This window comes from Arvicola amphibius, chromosome 5 (genome assembly GCF_903992535.2).
Source record: "Arvicola amphibius chromosome 5, mArvAmp1.2, whole genome shotgun sequence".
NCBI classification, from domain to species: domain Eukaryota; kingdom Metazoa; phylum Chordata; class Mammalia; order Rodentia; family Cricetidae; genus Arvicola; species Arvicola amphibius.
In genome coordinates, this window is record NC_052051.1 from 109,172,721 (window position 1) to 109,194,462 (window position 21,742).

At 53.0% G+C, this 21,742-nt stretch overlaps 2 protein-coding genes across 6 annotated transcripts in view; one reads left to right on the forward strand and one right to left on the reverse strand.

Annotated features, from left to right (window-relative positions):
- The window catches only part of Lims2 (LIM zinc finger domain containing 2), a 35,247-nt gene extending 14,139 nt beyond the window's left edge, over positions 1 to 21,108 (forward strand). For all 5 annotated transcript variants that reach the window (XM_038329241.1, XM_038329239.1, XM_038329238.1 and 2 more), the window contains 9 exons: positions 4,312 to 4,471; positions 7,048 to 7,114; positions 7,364 to 7,484; positions 16,643 to 16,792; positions 17,401 to 17,551; positions 18,644 to 18,736; positions 19,428 to 19,476; positions 19,707 to 19,782; positions 20,314 to 21,108. In XM_038329241.1, the coding sequence (XP_038185169.1) occupies positions 4,316 to 4,471; positions 7,048 to 7,114; positions 7,364 to 7,484; positions 16,643 to 16,792; positions 17,401 to 17,551; positions 18,644 to 18,736; positions 19,428 to 19,476; positions 19,707 to 19,782; positions 20,314 to 20,461 (1,011 nt within the window). In that variant the 5' untranslated portion in view covers positions 4,312 to 4,315 and the 3' untranslated portion in view covers positions 20,462 to 21,108. The remainder of the gene's footprint in view (positions 1 to 4,311; positions 4,472 to 7,047; positions 7,115 to 7,363; positions 7,485 to 16,642; positions 16,793 to 17,400; positions 17,552 to 18,643; positions 18,737 to 19,427; positions 19,477 to 19,706; positions 19,783 to 20,313) is intronic.
- Gpr17 (G protein-coupled receptor 17) lies at positions 10,029 to 11,048 on the reverse strand. Its single transcript, XM_038329242.1, has one exon. The coding sequence runs from the start codon at positions 11,046 to 11,048 to the stop codon at positions 10,029 to 10,031; it is 1,020 nt and encodes a 339-aa protein (XP_038185170.1).
- Positions 21,109 to 21,742: the final 634 nt, after the last annotated feature.

Sequence of the window (21,742 nt, forward strand, 5' to 3'; positions counted from 1 at the left end):
AACAGCAGCTGCCTGATTCTCTAGAGACTACACAAGGGAGAGAAGGTAGACGGGGATAGCGGGGTTTGCGGTCGTCCCCATAGTAGCTCGGGGGTTAACCTGGGGTTAGGAGGATTTTGGGAGTCCCAGAGGAGAGAGACCAGGGGACGTGGCTCCTATACATGTTGCTCCAGGGTCATCTGGCTAGAAGATAACCCGAGAAAATCTAGGGAGAGAGAGCAGTGGGGCAGTGGACAGAGGGTCATTAGCATTAAGGAACACATGCTCCCAGAGGAGCAGGTGGAGGATGAAGTGTGGGGGAGGAGGGCCAGGGAGCTACGGTCACAGATGGGCAGGATGAGGACCTGGTAGCACAGGAAGGGAAGCCATCCCGGGGCTGACATCACTCAGGTTTTTCTGAATTTCCTGCCAATGACAGCGAAGTGTGAAAGGGAACGAAAGGACTGAGCTCTGAAAATGTCTCTGTGGGGCTAAAGAAACAGCTCAGTGTATATGGTACTTCGTGTGCAAGCAGAAAAACCAGAGTTTGGATCCCAGCGCCCATCTTTCAAAAGAAAGCTGGCCTCTTGTCTGTCATCCCAGCACCAGGGAGACAGAGACAAGCAGATCCATCTCTGGGAGCTCAGTGGCCTGCCTAGCTGAACTGTTAGTGAGCCTGTCTAAAAAACAAGGTTGAGAAGAGAACATTTGGCTTCAACCTCTGATCTCCACACCCATAGGAACACTAGCACGCATACGTGTGTGTTCACACGTCATCTTTGGCAGAGAACAGAGACAGAGGGAAGGTATTGGGAAGGCCACGCTGACTCAGCTGCTGTCTGCCATCTGTGACTATCTGCAAAATACCTGTCATATGTGGGTTCTTCTTTGGGGGCCAAGCACGGGCCAGCACGGGCTCAGGTAAGGACCTGTGGTTCACCTGCATGTAGTCAGTTGAAATGGGGTCCTCCCTGGTCAACTTTGGTTGTGTCTGCTATGAACTGTGATGACAGGATACAGGTAATGAGGGACTGAAAGTGACCTCAGGGTGAATATAACAAACAACACGACCAAGGCCCAAGGAGGGATGTGGGCCCTATAAAGAAGCATAGGTTCCGGCAAGACCCCAGGAATGTGCATACACATGTTAATGCAGCTCCTGACTTTGAACTTCTGGTTCCTACCTCATGCCATTTCTCTGTTGTGACAGGTGGGACCTATTTGAAGTGTTCTTGGTAAAAGGAGACTGAGCTGCTGGACCAGAGGCGTATAACTAAGGTTTCTAGAAGGCAGGTTTTGGATAGATTTGGAGATTCGGATAGGAATATGTTCCCTTGCCCCTGTCCCACTTCTCTGCTCTCTTCTCCTTCCTGCACTTCTTCTTCCTTTTCAGACAAGGATTTATGTAGCTCAGGTGGGTCCCCAACTTGCTATGCAGCTCATGGTGACCTTGATTCTCCTGCCTCCACTTCCTGAGTGCTGGGATCACAGGACCAAGCCACCATACCCAGTATTACACAGGGCTAAAGATCCAGCCCACGGCTCCCTTGCATGCGAGGCAAGCTCTCTGCTGGCTGAACCACATCCTCAGCTCCTGGAATATATTTCTGACGGTGGAAATGCAGCCTGTGTACGGCTGTCCAAGGCAGCGTGTTAATTTCCCAGTATCTCACGATGAGAAATAGGGCTGTCTTTGGGTCAAACCCTGTTAATCGTGTGCAGCCTGGTGACCTCTAATGCTGATGTGGCTAAGGAGACAGGTCAAATTGTCCCAGGGGTGGAAGCTACTGGCTAAAGGAAGCTTCCATTGGAACTTTAGAGACTGTGCTTGCTGCCCAGACCTGGCTAGTGCTTGAAATAGTGCAGACTCTCCGCAAAGACCCAGTGATGGGCAGGAAGTAGCTTGTGTATAACAGACTCTCCTGCAGGCATTGCCTTTTATAGACAGCTGATGCTGGACTTGTTTTACAGATGAGGGTACTAAAGTTCACAGGACTTGGATGCATGGGCTAGGGATGTAGTTGGTAGAGCACTTTCCTAGCATACATGAAGTCCTGGGTTGATTCCCAACACTCAGGAGGTAGAGACAGGAAGATCAGGTCAAGATCAGGCTAAGACATTTCACTAAACCTGATAACCTGAGTTCAATCCCTGGATCCCACATGGTGGATGGAGAGAACCAACTCCTGCCACTTGTCCTCTAACAGGTACATGGTAACAAGGTACATGCGTGCGCATGCACACACACACACACATACACCATAAATAAATAAATGGAACAAAGAGAAAAAAAACCTATGTTTCCTTTAGACAGAGTCTCACTACATAACCCTGGCTGGCCTGGAAGTTGTTGTATAGGCCAGTTTGACCTCAGACTCAGAGGTCCACCTGCTTCTGTACCCCTCAAGGGCTGGGGTTAAAGGGATATGTCACCATGCCAGCATCAAGAAGAACTTTTAAAAGAAGTCTGTCATCTTTCTTCCCAGGCCCCCTCACTCATAAGCAAGGGCTGGAGTAGAGGAAGAAACTGTCTAGGATGGCCAGGCCTGTGAGACGCCCAGGGAGATGAGGGGACAGGAAGAGGCGTGAGTTATTCCCAGGTGATCCTCAGCAGGCCTCCTTTAGTGTTTGGAGCAGAAAGACTTCCCCATCTCATCCCAGACTGGCCTGTTATTGCCAGGCCTAGGGATGTCTTGTGTTGTCTGTCAGGACTATGGTGTCTGGAGTGCTGGGGTGGACATTGAGGAAAGGGAGCAGGGTGGCACGCACTCTCAGTTCTGGGTTTGGCTCTCAGAAATGTGCAGTGCTGTGCTCTGAGTGCGGGGGCCTGGTTATCTCTTCAGAGGACAGCTGGACAGGCTGCTCTTGGCGCTAGGGCTGACTGTGTGAAGGAGGGTATGGAATGTCCGTCCGTCTCTGACCCTCCGCCCTCTGGCAGGGAGTGCTGGAGGCCACAGGCCTTCCCTGGACTGGTCACGGCTGGGGAATTCTGAGATGTATCCCGAGTTATGGGAAAACAGCAGCCCTCTGGATGGAGTTTGAGATCTGCTTAGCTCTGGACTGTGTAGACATGCTGTACCTTGGGTGTTGGTCCTAACCTTCCACCCTGGGCACGTCAGCCTAGCTTGCCTGTGAGCTCCTGGGGATCTACAAGCTTCTGGGGGATTCTCTGGTCCCTGTCTCCCATCTCCCCATGGGAACTCGGGGACTACAGACGCTTGAGATACTGTCCTTGTCTTTTACATGGGTTCTGGGGGATCAAACTCAGGTCCTCATGCTTGCGTGTCAAGTGGCTTTACCCACTGAGCCATCTCCCCAGAACTCCACCTTAATTTTCTTTCTTTCTTCTTTTTTTTTTTTTAATGAGAGTCTCACTCTTCCCTGGATCTCACCCAGGTAGGTAGATTGGCAGGCCAGTGAGCCCCAGAGATGTGTGTGTGTGTGTGTGTGTGTGTGTGTGAGAGAGAGAGAGAGAGAGAGAGAGAGAGAGAGAGAGAGAGAGAGAGTTTGGTTACACACTGCACCACTGTCTGTCTTGAGGGAAGTCAGGCAGGAACTTAACAGGAGCCCAGGAGCCGAGCTTCCATGGAAGAAAGCGGCTCACTGGCTCCCCACGTTTGGCTCAGCTGCTTTCTAAAAACCCAGATCCACCTACCATGAGCTGGGCCCTCCCACAGGAACCACTAGTGAAGAAAATGTCCCCTACATATGCCCAAGACAAGTTGGATGGGGGCAGCTCCTCAGTTGAGACTCTCTCTTCCCAGACATTTCTAGTTTGTGTCAGATTAACAAAACTAAGCAGCACATGGCTTTAGATGGGTCAGGTGTCGTGGTGGAGAGGTTACGGGGGAGCAGTCATGAGTGGGGACGTGTACTTACACCCCAGCACGGTGGGGACGGGCTCAGAGCGAGGCAGGTACGTCCTTGGTGCCTGCCTGTCAGCCAGCTTAGACAGCTTAGTGAGTTCCATCCAGGTCAGTGGGAGATGCTGCCACATGCGCGCGTGCGCGCGCGCGCACACACACGCACACACACGCACACACACGCACACACACACACACACACACACACGCACGCACAATGTGGATGGTGCTTGAGGAACAACAGCTGAGACTGCCGTCCGACTTGCAGCCCTGCAGCCCTCTACCCCCGTGTGTGTCCTTGCACAAACAACATTTCATGTTTTAAGGAAATTTACAATACCGTGCCATGTTTGTTTTCATTAAAGGTTGGATCCACCTGAACCTTTTAAACAGGGGCATGTGTGTCCCCGGGCCAGTCTTGCAAGTCTGCTGGCCGGTGCTGACCTCCTTCTCCTTCTGTTCCCTCTAGCAACATGTCTGAGTGCTTGGCCGATGCCATGTGCCAGCGCTGCCAGGCCCGGTTTGCCCCCACCGAGCGCATCGTCAACAGCAATGGGGAGCTCTACCACGAGCACTGCTTCGTGTGCGCACAGTGCTTCCGGCCTTTCCCCGAGGGGCTCTTCTATGAGGTGAGGAGGTTCTGGGCAGTAGCCTGTTCTGGAAGAGCGACTTGGCCAGGCTCTGAGGCAGCAACGCTGAGTTTCACACACTGTGTTGGCCCGTCCCTCAGCTGGGAACTTCTGCATTCACTCTTCTTCCACTGCCCCTGGACAGACTCTGGGCAACCCTGGGGAAGGAAGAACCCCACCATGGCACACGCTCTCCATTGGCTCAGACAGTGAATGCAATGGCTGAGTGACTCCATTATCTGGGGAGGATGCTTTAGAAACAAGAATTCTCATGGTTGGAGTTGGGTAAGCAGGCTATGTTTGATGAGACTGGAAGAGAAGAGCTAAACACACACACACACACACACACACGGACATGCACACACACACGCGCGCACACATGCACACACACGCCCATGCATACATGAACACATGCACATGCACACACATACACACAAACACACATCCCCACACGCACATGCATACACATACACACATACATGCACACATGTGAATGTACACACACATGTATGCATGCACACACACACACTCTTTTGCAGGAAGAGATCTTGGCAGAAGGAGCAGCACATGACGAGATACTGAAGCAGAAGCATGTGGGATATTTGGGGAGAGGCTGGTGTAGCACAGGTAGAAGCAGGGAACAAGCGGGAAAGTGGCAGGAGCTAGACAGAGACTCTCCATCTTCCTGTCTTAGTGGCTCTCCTTGGGGTCTTCTGTTCTGTAAGAGATTGGAGATACTTGGGTTTGGAACAGAGGAGTCACACCCTGGTCCCACATGTCAAGAAGATCCCTCTACTCAAGGCATGTGACATGTGCCTGTAACACCAGATCGTGGGAGGCTACGCAATGAGACCGTCTCAGAAACAAAGTGGAAGAGAAAGAAAGGCTCTGGGCATCGTGCCACACAGAGGCTGTGGGGCAGTTGGGAAAGAAGCTGGGATACCAGGTGGGACCAGGAGTGGGGTCATTGAGTCTTGAAATAGTTCAGAGAAAAGTCAAGGGCCCTGAATTGCCCACACCAGCTCACAAGAGCAAGTAGTTAAATCCTTTCTAAACACAGCTGTTCTTAAAAAGTAACTCACGCCCGGGCTGAGGAAATGCCTCGGTCATCAGAGTGCTCGCCTCGCAATCATGAGCTCTTGAGGTTAATCCCAGAACCAATGTAAAAAACCAGCAGGGCATACCAGCCTGTGCTGTGTCCCGGAACTGGGGAAAGAGAGAGACAGGTGGATTCCTGAGGCTCACAGGCCAGTCAGTCTGTCTGGTCTATTTGGTGAGCCACAGACTAGCGAGAGACCCTGTTCCGGGGGGTAGGGGGTACCTACATTCACATAAACACACACATATAATAAATCGTATCAATGTACAGGGGTATAGTACTTTATTAAAAATGAAGATAACAAACACTTAAAATGACCTACTTCTCTCATTATTTCATTAGACTTTCATGTCCTGTATGCGTCTGAAATTATTTCTGCCTATGTGGTGCCATTTGTGACGTCGGCATGGTACTAGCCTGGCAGTAAGATCTACACCACAGCATCTGGCAGACCCAGAGTCAGGGCCTCTGTTGCCTTCTGCCAGAGTTGGTTAAACACTGACTGCAATGCTCCACTGGGCTGCAGTGGAGGAGGGCAGGAGCAGAGCTCAGAGAGGGCTGTGTTTCTTGCGGGGGGGGGGCTGCTGGGCATCATCGGTTGACTGATGTGGGTATGTGGCCCGCAGGCCAGATGAAAATCTCCTGTTGCTCTCCAGGCTCCTGAGAGATGCTGGCGGGCTGTAGAAGCTGCAGAGGGCTGGGGAGATCTCTGTGAGGGGTTTCAGACCAGAGCCAAGTAAAGCACATAGTGGGTGTTTGGGAGATATTGCTGCTGAGGAAATTCAAGCCTCTAGCCTCTCTGGCTCACTGGGGAGAGCTGTGTGTTGCTTTAGAAGAAGCAACTTTGAACTTCTGCTGCCTCCTGCCTCCATCTCCCAAGGACACTGCCACACCCCATTTATGCAGCTCTGTGACCTGAAACAAGGGCTTCCTACAAACTGAGGTACAGCCTCAGATTTTTTTTAAAGCAAATTGTTAAGGGAGAGGAAAGCAGAGGCAAGCTTTGGTCATTCTTGGGACAATACATGACAGTGGCTGACCACAGCACTCGGGGACTTTGCTTTTTTGGGCCAGTTCCCAGGCCCTTCCTGTGCTCTCTTTCTCCCCTCTTCTTTCCATGGGTCTTCTGTAGTCTCTGGGGACACTGATCTGGTCAGACATGCAGGACAAAGTGGCACATGTAACTCAGATTTGACCCATTCTTCCCCAGCCCCAGCTCCCACCTCAGCTTGGTCTATTGTCAAGATCCTCGGGTCCTCAGCAGATAGAAGAATCCCCAAGAGCTGACCTTGGCCCCTCAGCATTTCTGTGAAACCCCCACTTTGCACCCTGCTAAACTGCATGGCTAGTCCCCTGCTCCAGCTAGCTCTAGAAGGCTCTCTTCTTCAGACCCCAGGCCACTGTTATTTATTAGGGACAAGGGATTGCGGCGATGATGAATGACCTGCTTGTCTTTTGTCTGTGGTCCCGTTTGCAGTTTGAGGGCCGGAAGTACTGCGAACATGACTTCCAAATGCTGTTTGCTCCATGCTGCGGATTCTGTGGTAAGAGCTGGTGACAGCACCTAGGAAGTGGGGAGGGGACAGGTAGGGAACGGGCAAGACTGGCACACTACTTAGCCTGGGGACTTTTACCTATCGCCCCATTCTGTCTCTCTGAGCATTGCTCTCAGGTCCTTAAAAGAGGGGCGCTTGGACAAGGCTGAACTTGGAGAAGCCCCAGGCACATAGGACTTGGGAGGGGCCAAAGGCTGAGTGTGCCCTGACTGACAGCTGAGATCGCTCCTCTTCCAGGTGAGTTTGTCATTGGACGCGTGATCAAGGCCATGAACACCAACTGGCATCCAGGCTGCTTCCGCTGTGAGCTGTGTGACGTGGAGCTGGCTGACTTGGGCTTTGTGAAGAACGCAGGCAGGTGAGGCTGCTGCAGTTGTGGGCGGAGAGGAGGGTCTCTTGCCCCCACTCTAGGAGACATGGTCCGTCGAAGTACCAGGCACCTTCCAGGCTCTGCGGTGCCCTGTACTGATCTGGCTGCGGACCTTGTCCTACCCCTACTAGAAGGAGAACACAGTCCCAAGGGCATGGATCAGGACGGGGGCAGCAGAGTGAGGACAGACAGGGCTGCCTCTGGGTAAGGGGTGTTCCTTTGGGGTGAAGGGTCTTGAGTGGATATGGATGGATGAGGAGTTTTCAGTTGACAAATCCCTATTACCCCTGACACCCCACCTGCTGCTACCACACCATGCTGACCTCAGTTGTCTGCCTTCCCTCCTGTACGCACATGACTGGAGGATATTGGACAGATAGCCCTTAACCAAGTTGCCCAAGTTATCCAAATTCAGAACCGTAAGCCTCACTGGTACTCTGGCTCTTTTCCTTCCAAGAAGCCTTTCTTTTTCTTCCCACCCCTGCCTCCCTCACTGTGGGTTCTACACCTCCCCTGTAGCCATGACCTCATCTCCCACCTGCGTGGGAAAGTTTTGGGGGAGCTCCCAGCAACACCTCTGTGCCCTGAAGTCCTAAGCATAGCTGCTGACCTTTTCTTTATCTCAGGTCAAAACTGGATGGCATAAGGTCCTCTCCTTGGCCTCCAGTGGCCTCACAGCAGGGCCCTCTTGCCTAAACCGTCTCCTTTCCCAGTGAGACCTCTGTTCTGTGCTAACTTCCTCCAGCCTCTCTCTGCACAGAGGTGTTCTTTGGGCCCATATCCATACCTGCCCTTGAAGATGAAGTTTTGGGTCTCTCAATGGCACATCTGGACAGTCCAGGGGTCTCCTCCAGGTCTCTCCTTTGCTCAATGCCCCTGCCTGTGTGACATCTCCATTCGAGATTCCAACACAACAGGACCCAAATAGAGCTGCAAGATCCTCCTCCTCTGACCCAAGTCTGCTTCTGCATGCCCCACTGTGCCAGAAAAGGCATTCCAGAGACCCTCCAGCTTCCCGCAAGAATGCCCTTCCTGTCTGGGTACTTGGTTCTCTGTCAAAGCCCCTCTGTCACTTTTGTCTCAGCCTACAGTGATCTTGTCCCTTTGCTATGCCACCGGAGAGGCACATGACCTCTCGCTGGTCCTGGCATCTGAAAGGCTGATATGGTATTGTACTCAGCAGGCTGTCTTGGTGAGGGACCACAATGGTGGACAGACCTGTACTGGTGAGAAGCATTGCTGAGCATCAGGGGCATCAGTCTGGGCTGTGCTCTTTCTGAGATGAGCCATGCATGGGCCACTACCCCATGCTTTTGGAAGACAAAATGTAATAGAAAAATATAGGGTTTTTCTATTGATGCGGTTGTAGGGATAAGTCTGAGAGCCCTTCTAACCTAGAATGGCATGTGGAACTCCATGATGCATAGCTTCAGGTCTGCCTGGTCCACCAGAACCACAATAAAGGGAGGCATTGCCTTGCTTGGTCATTTTTGGAAGGTAAGAGCATCCCAGGGGAGGACATATGTGTCATGTTGAACTAGCACAATAATTTCCTTCACCTTAAGGCTCTATTATGTTTAAGAGTAATACAAACAAGTACAAAAAAAGGATACAAATGTCCAACACATGCTGACAAGTTCAACAGTTCAAAGCCAGGCAGCCGAGGCTAGTAGAAGCCTCTTGGGAGGGAGTGCGGATGCCCCTTCTGGGCTTGAATAATGGAGACAGGTTCCCCAACCAGGCTCCCTGCCTCTAGCAGGCTCTAATGGCTGTCCATCTATGCCATATGCCTGACCAGGCCACCTTCTACTGAGAAACTCTAGATATTGTCAGGCTAGAGGCAGGCGTGGGAACATGGTTATAGCAGGAGAGTCCAGAGCTGTGTTTGCTGGGCTCACATGCAACCACTCTGAAATGTTCTCACTCATGTGTGGCTTACATAGAGTCTGTGTCCCCTAAAATCAGAAAGAGGTTATCTCCCAAGGCTGGCAAGGGATACACGATATACCATGCACTTCACAGGAAGTATCGGACACCCCTTGTGTTCCATTGAGATTTGTGATGCTTCTTTTTCTGGGTCTTGGGCAGCTTGCTTTCTGGGTTATTCTGTAGGGCTTTGTTGCTGTGGGCATCTGTATATGAAAGAAGCTGACAGTGTAGTGGGGAAGAAAGATTCCCATTGTTCCAGAAATGTCCCTGTGGCTCTTCTCTATTTAGCACCAGTGAAGTCACTGGGTGTCTGGGAGCTGTAAATAAGGCAGGCCAACCGAGTCCCTGTGGAAGGGTGGGCAGGGCATCCTGTAGTTAGCTAGTTGGCCCTCCCTCTTGATGCCTTTGCTCAGACTGGATGGCCTTGCAGTGAAGACCTTGGAGCAGGGCATGAACTGCTGACATTTCAGTTGGTTTGCTCAGGAAGTGGTGAGGGAAGACAGAGGTCTTTAGGTGGCCCTTGCAGCATGTGCCCCAGTGGAGAGCTGGTTCTCTGACAGCTGGCCTAGGGACAAGATGTCCTGGAGGCTTACAGCTCAGGGCTCACAGCTCGGATCGGGCACTTAGGGAGCTCTCGTTGGTCTTTCCTTCAAAGCTGGGAGGGGGTCCCGCGAGCCGTTTGCTGCAGAGCAAGTTGCACAAGGCATGGCGGAACTTCTCAGCCACGAAGAAGTACATGACAGGGTCCAGGGCCCCGTTGAGGCTGGTGAGACAGGAGGTGATCCGGTTGCCGAGGGCCAGGGCACGCTGAGCGGCGCATGAAGTCCCCCTGCCGCGGTAGTGAAGCACATAGACGGAACGGTGGACGTGGTAGGGCACAAAACAGATGAGGAAGATGGCCAGAACCATAGCGATCATGCGGACGGCTTTGTTCTTGAGATGCTTCTCTATGCGGGGACCCTGGCGCAGGCTGCGAATGATCAGCAGGTAGCAGGTGACTGTGGTGATGAAGGGGAAGGTGAAAGCCACAGCCAGGGATGCCAGGGCGTGGTGGGAGGCCTTCTCCCGGTACAGTTGCAGGCAGACAACCGTGTGGTTGGTCTGCACAGTCTGTGGGCTGACTAGCAGTGGGGCCATAGCCACAGCCACCACCACCCACAGGAAGGCACAGGCCAGGTGGGCATAGAGAGGTCGCCGAAGCTTGAGGGACTTGACAGGGTGCACGATGGCCAGGAACCGATCAGCGCTGATGCAGGTGAGGAAGTAGATGCTGGCGTACATATTGAGGTAGAAGAGGAAGCCAGTGAGTCGGCATGGGATTTCCCCGAATGGCCAGTGATTCCCAGAGAAGTGGTAAACCAGCCGAGTGGGCAGGACCAGTACACAGGACAAGTCTGCCACCGCCAGGTGCATCAGGAACACGTTGGCCGGGGTCCCTGACTTCTGGTCCCATATGAAGAGCCACAGGGCCAGAGAATTGCCCACAAAAGCTAGGATGAAATCCAGAAGGTAGAAGCAAGCGAAAAGCATGTTCTCTAGGGGGGTCTCCTGTCCACATTGCTCAGAGTAAGCCAGGGAGGAGTTGTCTGTCAGACTCGGTAGGGCTGCCTCCAGGCCATTCATGGTGTGGCTAAAAGCAGAACAGGGAACAGAGCTGGAGGGAATACAGAACCAGTTAGGGATCCCAGGATGCATCCCCCAAGGTCAGAGGCAGGACCTCTGATGCCTTCAGAGTCTCTTGTCATTAACTTGTGAGGAGTGGAGCTACTCTAAGCTTAACACAGCCGCAGAACTGCTAAGGGACACTCCTGGGTCGGGGGGGGGGGGGGGTTTCTGCGTCCTTTGGAGCTGACTGAGTCTCAGACATTTTAAACAGCAATCACAGGCCAAATCCAGCCGAGGCATGGTTTTCCCAGAAAGTAAGGAGGTCCTGGGGTAATTGCTGGAAGACCCAGAATCTGGAAGTTACTTTCTGCCCTGTGCCTATCCACTCCCTCAGGCCTAGATGGTGGAGTTAGTACCAGAGGGAAGGGAAGCAAGCTTGATTGTCTGGACTTATGAGGCTAGGGAGAGCCCTTACTTTCTTTTCTACTCCTACCCTAAGGCAGGCATAGCGTTGTGTGTTGGGGTCCATTAAACTCTCTCCCCATGGAAGAGTAAGCAGGATCTATTGCTGAAAGCCTAGTGCTGCGTATCCACCAGTCCCTTAGTGTTGGCTTGCCTGGTGAGCCTGCTTACTCCGAGTCCCAGGACCTCTCTGACCTCTGACCTGGCCCACAAGGAGCAATAAGTCACTTCTCTTTGTCCCACCTTCTGGCTCCTCCCACACTTGTTAGCATGGTTCCATCAGAGCCACACTGGGCATGTTTTCTGTCACGGCACCCAAGAACCCCGGTGTCTCTGGAGTTTCCCACACTTAGCTACTCAACTCCATTTTGACCAGCTTTTCTGGGTGAGGGCTGGGTTTAGGACACCTTTGCCAGGGCCTCAGACCAGCAGGGAGTCCCTTCCAAGTCAAGGCATTCCACAGCACAAGTTGGGGTATGAGGGTGTCCTGCGCCTTCCAGGATACAGCTTCACCTCTGGGGGCTAAGGGGACCCTGTGGCCAGAACTGGGAGTGTGGCTCATCACATAACATGCCCTGGAGTTGCCCATCGTCCTCTGTGGGACATTTCCAGGACTGGCTACCTAACTTTGGGGGCCCAGTATAAAATTAAAATGCATAACCCCTTGTTCAAAAAGTAAGAATTTGGGTTGGGGATGTAACTTAGGTGGTAGAGGGTTTGTCTGATATGCATGAGGCCCTGGGTTTGATTCCCAGCACGTAAACTGGGTGTGGTAGCGAGTGCCTGGAATCCCAACACATGGAAGGTGAGCAAGCGGTCAGGGTCATCCTCAATTATATAGAGTTCAAGACCAACTTAGACCATGACTAATAATAATAATAATAATAATAATAATAATAATATTCTTGAAAGTAAGAATTTCAGGGTAGTGGAAATTGTCAAACAGCTCAGGGCCCCGTGGGACTGGATGTTGTCTCTACTCTGTCACCTCTGCTGAGTCCCCAGAGGCTCCCCACCCTTCCCTGCCCACCCCTGCCCCTTACCTCTCACAGAGGACCCAGGAGGGAAAGGACAGGAAGCAGGCAGCCTGTGAGCCAGCCGTGGATGGTGCTCCAGGTAGACTCCTTGTAGCTGCAGGAGGGAGGCTTGACTATTTAAGGAGAGCAAGCGAGCCCACAGAGCCTGTGAACCTGAAAAGCTGCTTCATTCCCGAGGGGTCCTTTGTGGGGTAGGCTGCTTTTCCAGCTGGGTCTGCTTCCACGGAGTACGCACTGAATATTCCAGTGTGTCCTCAGATTGTGCGTACCCCCATCCCCCAGCCAGGCCACAGAGCATCACAGAGGCCAAGTGTGTGACTGTCCTGGGAGCCTGGGAGTGGGCAAGGGCTGGGCCGGGTGGGGGTCTTGGGCTGGAATTGACAGACACAACAGGATATTTCAGAAGAGGATGATTTTCTACTAGTGGGGGGATAGGGAGGGGTCAGCTACCATGGTAACAGGCCAGGATCCCAAGCTTACTGGGCTGGCAGCAGGGTGGGGGGTTGGGGGTGGGGGGTGTTGTTATGCACGCCAGGGTTGGAGCTGAGGAGTCTTGGGCCAGATGAGAGGGGATTCTTTCAGACACTTGCTGTAGGGTCCTTGTGTCCTGTCCTGTATAATTAGGCCCCGTTCGGGTGTGTGGAATAAATCATGGCCTTTATGTGGAATTCTGCACAGCTGCAGGCGCCTTATAAAGAGGGAGCTGTCTGTGCTGCGGGGCTGCAGCGCAGCCCGGCAGGCCTGCCTTTGGCTTGGGAGGGCTTCGCGGCTGAACATGGCCAGCAGGAGGGCCTCAGTGGCTCCCTGACCATGGCTTGCTCCTTCTGGGGTGGCTCAAAGCTGGGATGGGTTGGGTGTTGCTCGTGAGTCATCAAAGTTCAGCAAGGCTGATATCACTAAAGGGGCAGCCGTACGGCACACTCAAGCCAGCGTTCTTAGTCTCAAAAGACTTAAGGTTTTCAGTTGAAATGTTTGAAATGACAGCTGGGGAGATGGCTCAGCTGGCACAGGGTTTGTCTAGCCTGAGTGCAAAAGCCTGGGTTCCATCCTCAACTGTGTGGTGGCTCACTCCTCTGCTCCCTGCGCTTGAGAAGCGAAGGCAGGACGATGAGAAGTTCAAGGTCATCTTTGGCTACGCGCGTTGAGTTTGAAGCCAGCCCGAGTTACTTGAGATCCTGGCTCAGAAACAAACAAGCAATGCATTTACAATCATGCGTGCTTAACATCTGGGGAGGCTCTACTGCCCAGGGTATCTCTTGTCGGTTTGTCTTTTCACGCAGCGCTGTGCAGCTGGGAATTTTGCCCCATTTGACAGCTGAGAAAGCCAAAGCTCAGAGAAGGGAAGTCATTCACCCTGTGGCAGACTCCAGCAAGTGGCAGAGCCTGCCTCTATACCCCGGCACATGTCACTGCAGAAGTAACGCTTTATGTGCATTTGTTCCTTTCTGTTGGCCTGGTGCATTTTGACATGAGAATTCTTTTTCAAGGGAGAGGGTTTAAGACAGGGCTTCTCTGTGTAGCCCTGGAACTCACTTGTAGATCACAGAGATCCACCTTCCTCTGCCTCCCGAGTGGTGCGATTAAAGGCGTGCGCCACCATCGCCTGGCTGCCACCCATCTCTTGTTATTGTTGTTTTGAGATAGGGTCTCTCACTGGCCTGTAGCTTGCCAATCAGGCTACAGTGACTGATAGTAGACTCCACGCTTCTACCCAGCTCCTCCCCCCAGCACCGAGGTTATAAATGTATACCACCATGCCCAGCTTTAAAAACCAATTTATTATGATTATTTATGTGAGTGTCTGAGTGTCATGGCATGTGGTAGAAGTCAGAGGACAACTTTTAAGAGTTGGTTCTCTTCGCTCACCATGTAGGTCCTAGGGATGGAACTCAGGTCATTAGGCTTGGTGGCCAGCACCTTTAGCTGCTGAGCCATCTCAATGGCCCGTGTCCAGCTTTTCAAAGAATGGATTCTTTAAACATTATGTTTGCAAAAACAAGTCTTTCATCAACTGAACTATCTCTCTAGCCCTTGGGTTGGGTGGTTTTAACACAGTGTCTCACTGTGTAGACGAGGCTGGCTCAAACTCACTATCCTCCTGCCTTAGCTTCCTGAACTGCGGTGGAGAGCCACCATATCTTGCTACAGCTTTAAAGAATAATTCTTCCATGTTGATTGGGTGCTGTATTGATTCTAAGAAGGAGCTCCCAGATGTAGAAGGGAGTCATGGGGAGCAAGACCATAACTGTGGCAGAGACACAGAGAGGAGGAGCTGGCTGCAGTGGCGGACTGGGCAAAGCACCGGTGTCCTTGGCTGCCGGGTAAATTTCCTGGGTGGGATGGGCTCCAGGATCACAGAAGTGAAGGCTGTAGCCACAAGCTACACCTGCTGCCTGTTCAGGTCACCTGTGCTTGGACACTGGCCCTGGTTTTGGCTCGGCTGTTGTCACAAGATTATGCCCACTGTCCCTCTCTCTTTCCCCTCTTGAATAATTATACCTTCACTCACATGTTTGATACATTGAACACGAGCTGCTTCTCAATGATGGGTGTCCATGGTCCAGTGGAGGTACAGTAGGCAGCTTAGCAAGTAGTACCAGACACCTTGAATGAGCGTCTAGCGTTATGCCAAGCTCTCAAGATAGGACCTCAGGGCAGGTAGAGAGTAAAGCTCCGTGACATGATTCCAAAGGGCACAGAGGTAGCAGGGGATCCACCCGGATATGTGGTTCTTGAGTCAGTCTCTGTGACAAGCCTGTGAAACGGGGTAATGGTGTGGGCTGGGGAGAGGCCTCAATTGTGTTATGAAAGCATGAGAACTTGAGGTCTGATCCCCGGTGTCCATGGAAAAGCCTGGCGTGGGAGCATGCGTCTATAGCCCTAGCACTGGGGAGATGGGGGCAGGCAGATCCCTACAGCTCACTGGCTAATTTAGCCAAATTGGTGAGCTCCAGGTACCGTGAGAAGCCCTGTGCGGAAAAAATAGGATGGGGAACAATTGAACATTGATCTGAGATTGACTTCTGACCTGCATACACGTGTACATATCTGCATGCACAGGTGCACAATCCACGCATATGTATGCACGTGCGCACACACGCGCGCGTGCGCGCGCGCGCGCACACACACACACACACACACACACTAAAAGGGTCAATGGTCAGGTGGCTGTGGAGGCTAGTGACAGATGGAGGATTGCCCCTGTGGATTTTGGAGCCTGGGAAGGAGGGCCAGGTCCCAGCAGGATTACACCACTGGAGTGACAAGTGGGGAATGGGGACCAAGGGGCATTGGATGGAGTTTCTGTGCATCTTTGCCTGGGGAGCTGAATCTAAATTCTTTGCACCCACAATGACGAGGAAACAGAACCTGTGTTGATTTCCTTCTCTGTTAAGACCACAGCTGTTGCTCAGAGCAAGGAGCAGAATCAGAAATGACTGAAGTCCTCACAAAAAAGACTCTGTGATGACAGAGGCTGGGGTTCAGGAGCCTCCCTGTGACACAGCTTTGCTTGTCTCTGGGGACAGAAAGCGCTTGTGAGCACTAGGGCCCCTCTTCATCCGGCAGACTCCAAAGGAAGGGGCGAATGAGCCCTGCATGGATTTCGTCACCCTGCCACACACTGTGGCATTCTAAGACTTAAATTCACTGTCGCTTGTGCTAAAAGACATGTGAAAAGTAAAACGTCTCAGCAAATGACAGCTAAATGTCCCTTCTGTATTATACAGTGTCCTAGGCCTAGGCTCAGGAAGCCTTGGAGAAGAAGCAAACACAGGCATTCTAGTGTATGTGTACGGTTTCCCGGATTTGGGTTTGGGGTTCAAATTTGGGTCGTTAGGTTTGGTGGCAAGTGCCTTTACCTGCTGCCGTAGCTTACTGCCCCTGTCTTTTGCAGGGTGGGGGAAGGTATCCCTTTCAGAATCTTACCTTGGCTTTCTGTGCCTTGTGGGAGGAAACCTTTCTCAAACTTGGACTTATTTCCTTTGAATTACCCAGCTGTCACTGAGGCCACAAGCCTGGCTCTAACCTTCCTTTTCCAGGTGATGGCCAGACAATTCTGGCAAGAGGTAGAGGAAGGATTCTTCTCCCTCACACCGCTCTCACCTCCTACAGGCACCTCTGCCGGCCTTGCCACAGCCGCGAGAAGGCCAAGGGCCTGGGCAAATTCATCTGCCAACGGTGTCACCTAGCCATTGACGAACAGGCCCTCATGTTCAAGAATGATCCCTACCACCCGGACCACTTCAGCTGTTCCCACTGTGGGTAGGTGCCCAGTCCTGGTCCTGTGTATGGCAAAGGTGATCTTGGCTGTCACAGGATGGGGCTGCTGGGATTCCCACCCAGTACAGAGGTAAACAAGGTAGCCTATAGCACAGGTTGCAGAGTAAAGGTGGGGTGAGGTGGGAAGCCCCTCACTCTGGAACTCTCTGTCCAGGAGCACATGTATTTGAGGAGGGCAGAATAAGGGGCAGCTCCTGGACATCAGGACTTTGGCTGAGCTGTAACAGAGAGCAAAGAATGGAGTGTGTAAGGTTGGTACTGGTGTTGAGGAGGGGAGAAAGGAGAGAGAAAAGCTGACAACCTCCTACGGTCTCTTAGTTTCCCTTTCGTGCTTGCCCTTAGAGGGGAACAAGAAGAAAAAGACCTTTCTCTAAGAAGCTAGCTGGACAGGACACAGGCCCTTTCTGCAGGCCTGGGCGGGGACTCTGTGCCCTGGGGCCGTCTGGGGTGCACACAGGAAGGCTCCAGAAATCAGAACAAGCTGGCTCAGCCAGAGCAAGGGCTTCAGGCGTAGTACCATAGACTGACAGTTGCAGTGGCCCTACAGAAGGTAAGGGCTGCCCCTGAGGTTGCTCTGTGCTTTCCTCTAGGAAGGAGCTGACCTCTGATGCCCGTGAGCTGAAGGGAGAGCTCTACTGCTTGCCTTGCCATGACAAGATGGGCGTCCCCATCTGTGGGGCTTGCCGCCGGCCAATCGAGGGCCGCGTGGTCAACGCACTGGGCAAGCAGTGGCACGTGGAGGTAAGCATGCCGGGAATCTGTAAGCAGGACACAGATTTGTATTAAGAAACAGCTTGGTTAAGAGTCTGTCGGAACCTTATCCCAGGCCATGCACGGGCTGATTCCCGGTGAGAACTGTTTTCGAGGGCAACCTCTCCTTGTTCTGGCCAGGAGCTCCACGGGAGCCAGGAGACCAGAGCCCATGGGCCGTGGTTAGACAGTCACACTCACCTTACCTCTTACCTAGAGTCAGGAGCAAATGTCAGGCACAGTCTGCCCAGAGCAACTTGTGGGGCTGTGCACCACAGGACCTCTTGGGTGCACAGCCCCACACAGATATGGACCTGGTGGGCTCCTGAGTCAGCTCTTGCCCTTTCCCTGAGCGCTGCCACATTCTTATGAATATGCTTGGAAAGAATGCTTGCCCCTCCAGTGGCCCGGCCATCTCTATATCCGTAAGCAGTGCCTGGGTGGCCCTACTAGTCCTTAGCTATGGAATGTGCTGCCAGTCTCTGGGGTTTTGTGTGTCCTCACAGGATCAAAAGATAGTAGGTGGTTCTTAGACTATCTGAGCGTGCGTGCGTGCATGTGTGTGTGTGTGTGTGTGTGTGTGTGTGTGTGTGTGTGTGAGGGTGTGTGTGAGAGAGGCAGGAGGCACATACTAATATCAGGGCAGCTCCACCTATGTGGGCTCATGATCTATTTGCTGAGCAGGATCCCAGTGACAAAGGATATCACTGTGATATGTTCAAGAACAAGGATGAGGGCTCCTGGCAGTGTAGCTGAGATGGTAGGATGTTTGCATTATATACACAAAGACCCGAGTTCAGTCCTCAGGACTGCATCAAGGCAGGCCTGGTGGAGCATGCCCGTACTCCTACCACTTGTGAGGCTCAGAAGTTCAATGCCATCCTTGACTACACAGTGAGTTTGAAACATCCTGGGCTACATGAGATCCTGCCTTGAGTAAAGTAAAAACAGAAGGGTCAGCTGGTTCTGCAGCGTTCATACTGGTGTCCGTTCTTCCCGCTGTGAGCCTCATCCCCTTTCCCTGTCTTCTGGGGCTCCTGGGGGCAGCCCCGATGCTGCCCAGCCTCTCCCTCTTTCCTTTAGCACTTTGTCTGTGCCAAGTGTGAGAAGCCGTTCCTGGGGCACCGACACTATGAGAAGAAGGGCCTAGCGTACTGTGAGACCCACTATAACCAGGTATGGCCTGGAACGGATCCTGACAAGACACAGGGCTGGAGGGTGGTCAGGGGGCCTCAGGACCCAGGGCTGGAGGATTGTCAGAGGCCTTAGAACACAGGGATGGAGGGCAGTGAGGAGCCTCAGGACATTGAGAGAGCAGGGCTGGGACTGTGTTCAGGTGTCTCCGTGTCCAGAAGTGGTACTTGGGTGCCCCATTGGAGAAAGTCCTGGAAAGGCTACAAGCTCTGCTGTGCCCTGTCTCAGGGGGAACAATGTGTTCTCATATGCTGAGAAGCACACCAAGATGCTTCCTAGGGTCTCTGGGCTTGTGGGGTCCCCTCTTATGTGGGCGGGCATGCTATAGGCACCCGAGAGTCCATTGTATACACTAGAAGCCAGGCCTGTGTGCTCAGGCCCTGGGTCCCGGCTTAGTCTTGAAGCCTGTGTGTAAGAGATGTTCACATCGTGTCTTCTTTTGATGGAATGCCATTGTGGCCCCAGAGGCTGATGGGATGAGGTCTCACCCTGGCCCTCATCCTTGCTGGAGGACTCCAGTAGGATGTTATCAGTGGGGAGCAATGGGAACTTTGGGGAACAATGTCTCAACCTGTGGCTCTTCCGGGGAGTGCTTCTTGTGGCCTGGGTGTGCTCAGAAAGGACTCCGGTTTGTTACCCTGTGGGAAGCACTGATGGCTTGCTTTGTCCACAGCTCTTTGGGGATGTCTGCTACAACTGTAGTCATGTGATCGAGGGTGACGGTGAGGCCTCTGTCCCCAAACTCCTCCCTCCCTTGCTTTCTCCCAACAAGTCTGTTTTCCTGGTGGGGTGGTGAGAGGTGGGAGGGGTTGGGGGTTGGGGGGATGGTGGGGGTCGGGGTGGATGGAGGAGAGGTTGTCCTACAGCTGCAGGTCCATCTAGCTCTGGTTTGCATGGCTGGGCCTGCAGCTGGTTTGGGTGGGGCTTGCTAATCCCACATCTGGCCTCACAGTGGTGTCAGCCCTCAGCAAAGCCTGGTGTGTGAACTGCTTCTCTTGTTCTACCTGCAACATGAAGCTCACTCTGAAGTGAGTAAGGGTGGGTGGGAGTGGAGCTGGGAGCTTTGTAGCCCTGACTTTCCCGGAACTCCAGCCTCAGGAAAGCCCAGGGCATGTGTGAGGCAGGAGCAGGCCAGGCAGTTGAGGTAGCCCAGGGACCCCAGAGAATGATCAAGGACCCTGAGCTTTGGAGAAAGACATTCAGGCTCGGGGAAGAGTGTATGCAAGGCAAGCTGCCAGGTGGCTGCTCTCTCATGGAGCCTTCAAGGGTAGGGGGTGACTGGAACTATGAAATGAGGTAGGCTCAAGCTTCCAAGAGCAGCAGAGAGCCATAGAGGGTTCTGGAGAGAAGCCTGCATGAGGGGAGAGAGACTGGAGCATCTTCTCCTCTTCCCCAGTGCTCTTTGGCCAGTATCTTACCCTGGAACCTGGTCTGCTGGCTGTGACAGGCTGGGGTGGGCAGGCAGAGGGAGCAGCTGAGGGAGACTGGCTCCTCTGCTTCTGGGCTACTGTCTGGAGTCAGGATTGGGAGGGCCTAGACTGCTGGGCTTCCGTCTGCAGGAACAAGTTCGTGGAGTTCGACATGAAGCCCGTGTGTAAGAGGTGCTATGAAAGGTTCCCCCTGGAGCTGAAGAAGAGGCTGAAGAAGCTGTCTGACATGACCTCACGCAAGGCCCAGCCCAAGTCTGTGGACGTCAACTCAGTCTAAAGATCCTTGGCCTCCCTTTGCCTGCAGACCCTTTGCCCTCTCCTCCCTGCCCCAATTCTTGCTGGCCACCTCCCATTTCTGCTCCATCCCAGGCCCCTCCTTCTGGTATGTCACCTTTTCTGTTCCCAGTCTACCTTGGGCTACATGGTACGCTCTTCCGCACTGAGACCTGGTCCAGTCTCACAGGCATTTCCTCCTGTGCCCACAGCCTCTGGGGATAGGGGCAAACTGGAGCCAGGATCATCTGCCATTTGCTTGGCTCACAGATGCCAGCCTGACACCTGTCCTTTCCACTCTCCTGGGAGAGTTTCAGTCTTAGAGAGGTCCTTGGGCTTGGTGGGAGAGCTATCCCAGCCCCAGGGCCAGCCCCATGCAAATGGAGACTTCTGGGCTCGAGGGACATCAGTATTTCAGCCACGTTAAGCCCCTGTGCTTACACCGCATCACAAACCCAGCCACTTCTGGGATGAACCAGCTGGAGGCTGAGATTCCCATCACCTTCACTGCTCAGGAGACTCTGCAGAAAGCCTCTTAGCTGCCCACCAAGGCTGAGGTCCCACTTCCCAGCAGGACACACGGCCCCAGCCAGCTCTGACCTGCAAGTGGATACGTACTTGCACAATGAAGGCTGATTCTCACTGTGGAAAGTACCTGTGTGGTTTGTGGAAGGGATGAAGGAGGGTGGGGCTGTAAAGATGCTCCCTGCTGGGGATGGTCAACACTCAGCAACACCCCAGATGGGCAGACCAGAGAGTTTCAGGTTTCCCAGGCTTGTTGCTATGAGAATTTATAAACAAAACCAGTCAGGACCCCTCAGGCCTAGGTGGCAGTGGCCATGTTGGCTCATTGGTAAGTGTATGGTGATGGCGGGTTATCTCTCAGAGCCTATCAATTGGACAGGTCTCCAACACCCTGTTTACTGCTGTTGACATGTATTTTTCACCAGGCCAGCCAGGAGCACAGCAGCCATCCTGGTGCAGAAAGCCCAAGAACCAGGCTCCCCAGGACACCCTCTCCCAAGACCGAGAACAAGAGAGCAGAGAGAGACGTGGCAGAGGGAGGGGAGGGAGAAGGAGAAAGGGCATGAAGTCATTCCTGGAGAGTATGGTTGTTATGCTTTGGGAAAAGTCACAGTGCCCTTTGCTTCTTCTGGACGAGACCCTCAGGTAGGTAGAGAGCTCCCCAGACTGGAGGCTGCCCACCCAGCACCTGCCCTTCCCCTCAGAGACTCACACTCCCTCCTGGTAGGTGAGTTTTTATTGTGAATTCAGGGGAGTTACC

Bases quoted from the DNA above. Each gene is read 5' to 3' on its own strand.
- Gpr17 (XM_038329242.1), bottom strand. From the start codon at position 11,048: ATGAATGGCCTGGAGGCAGCCCTACCGAGTCTGACAGACAACTCCTCC.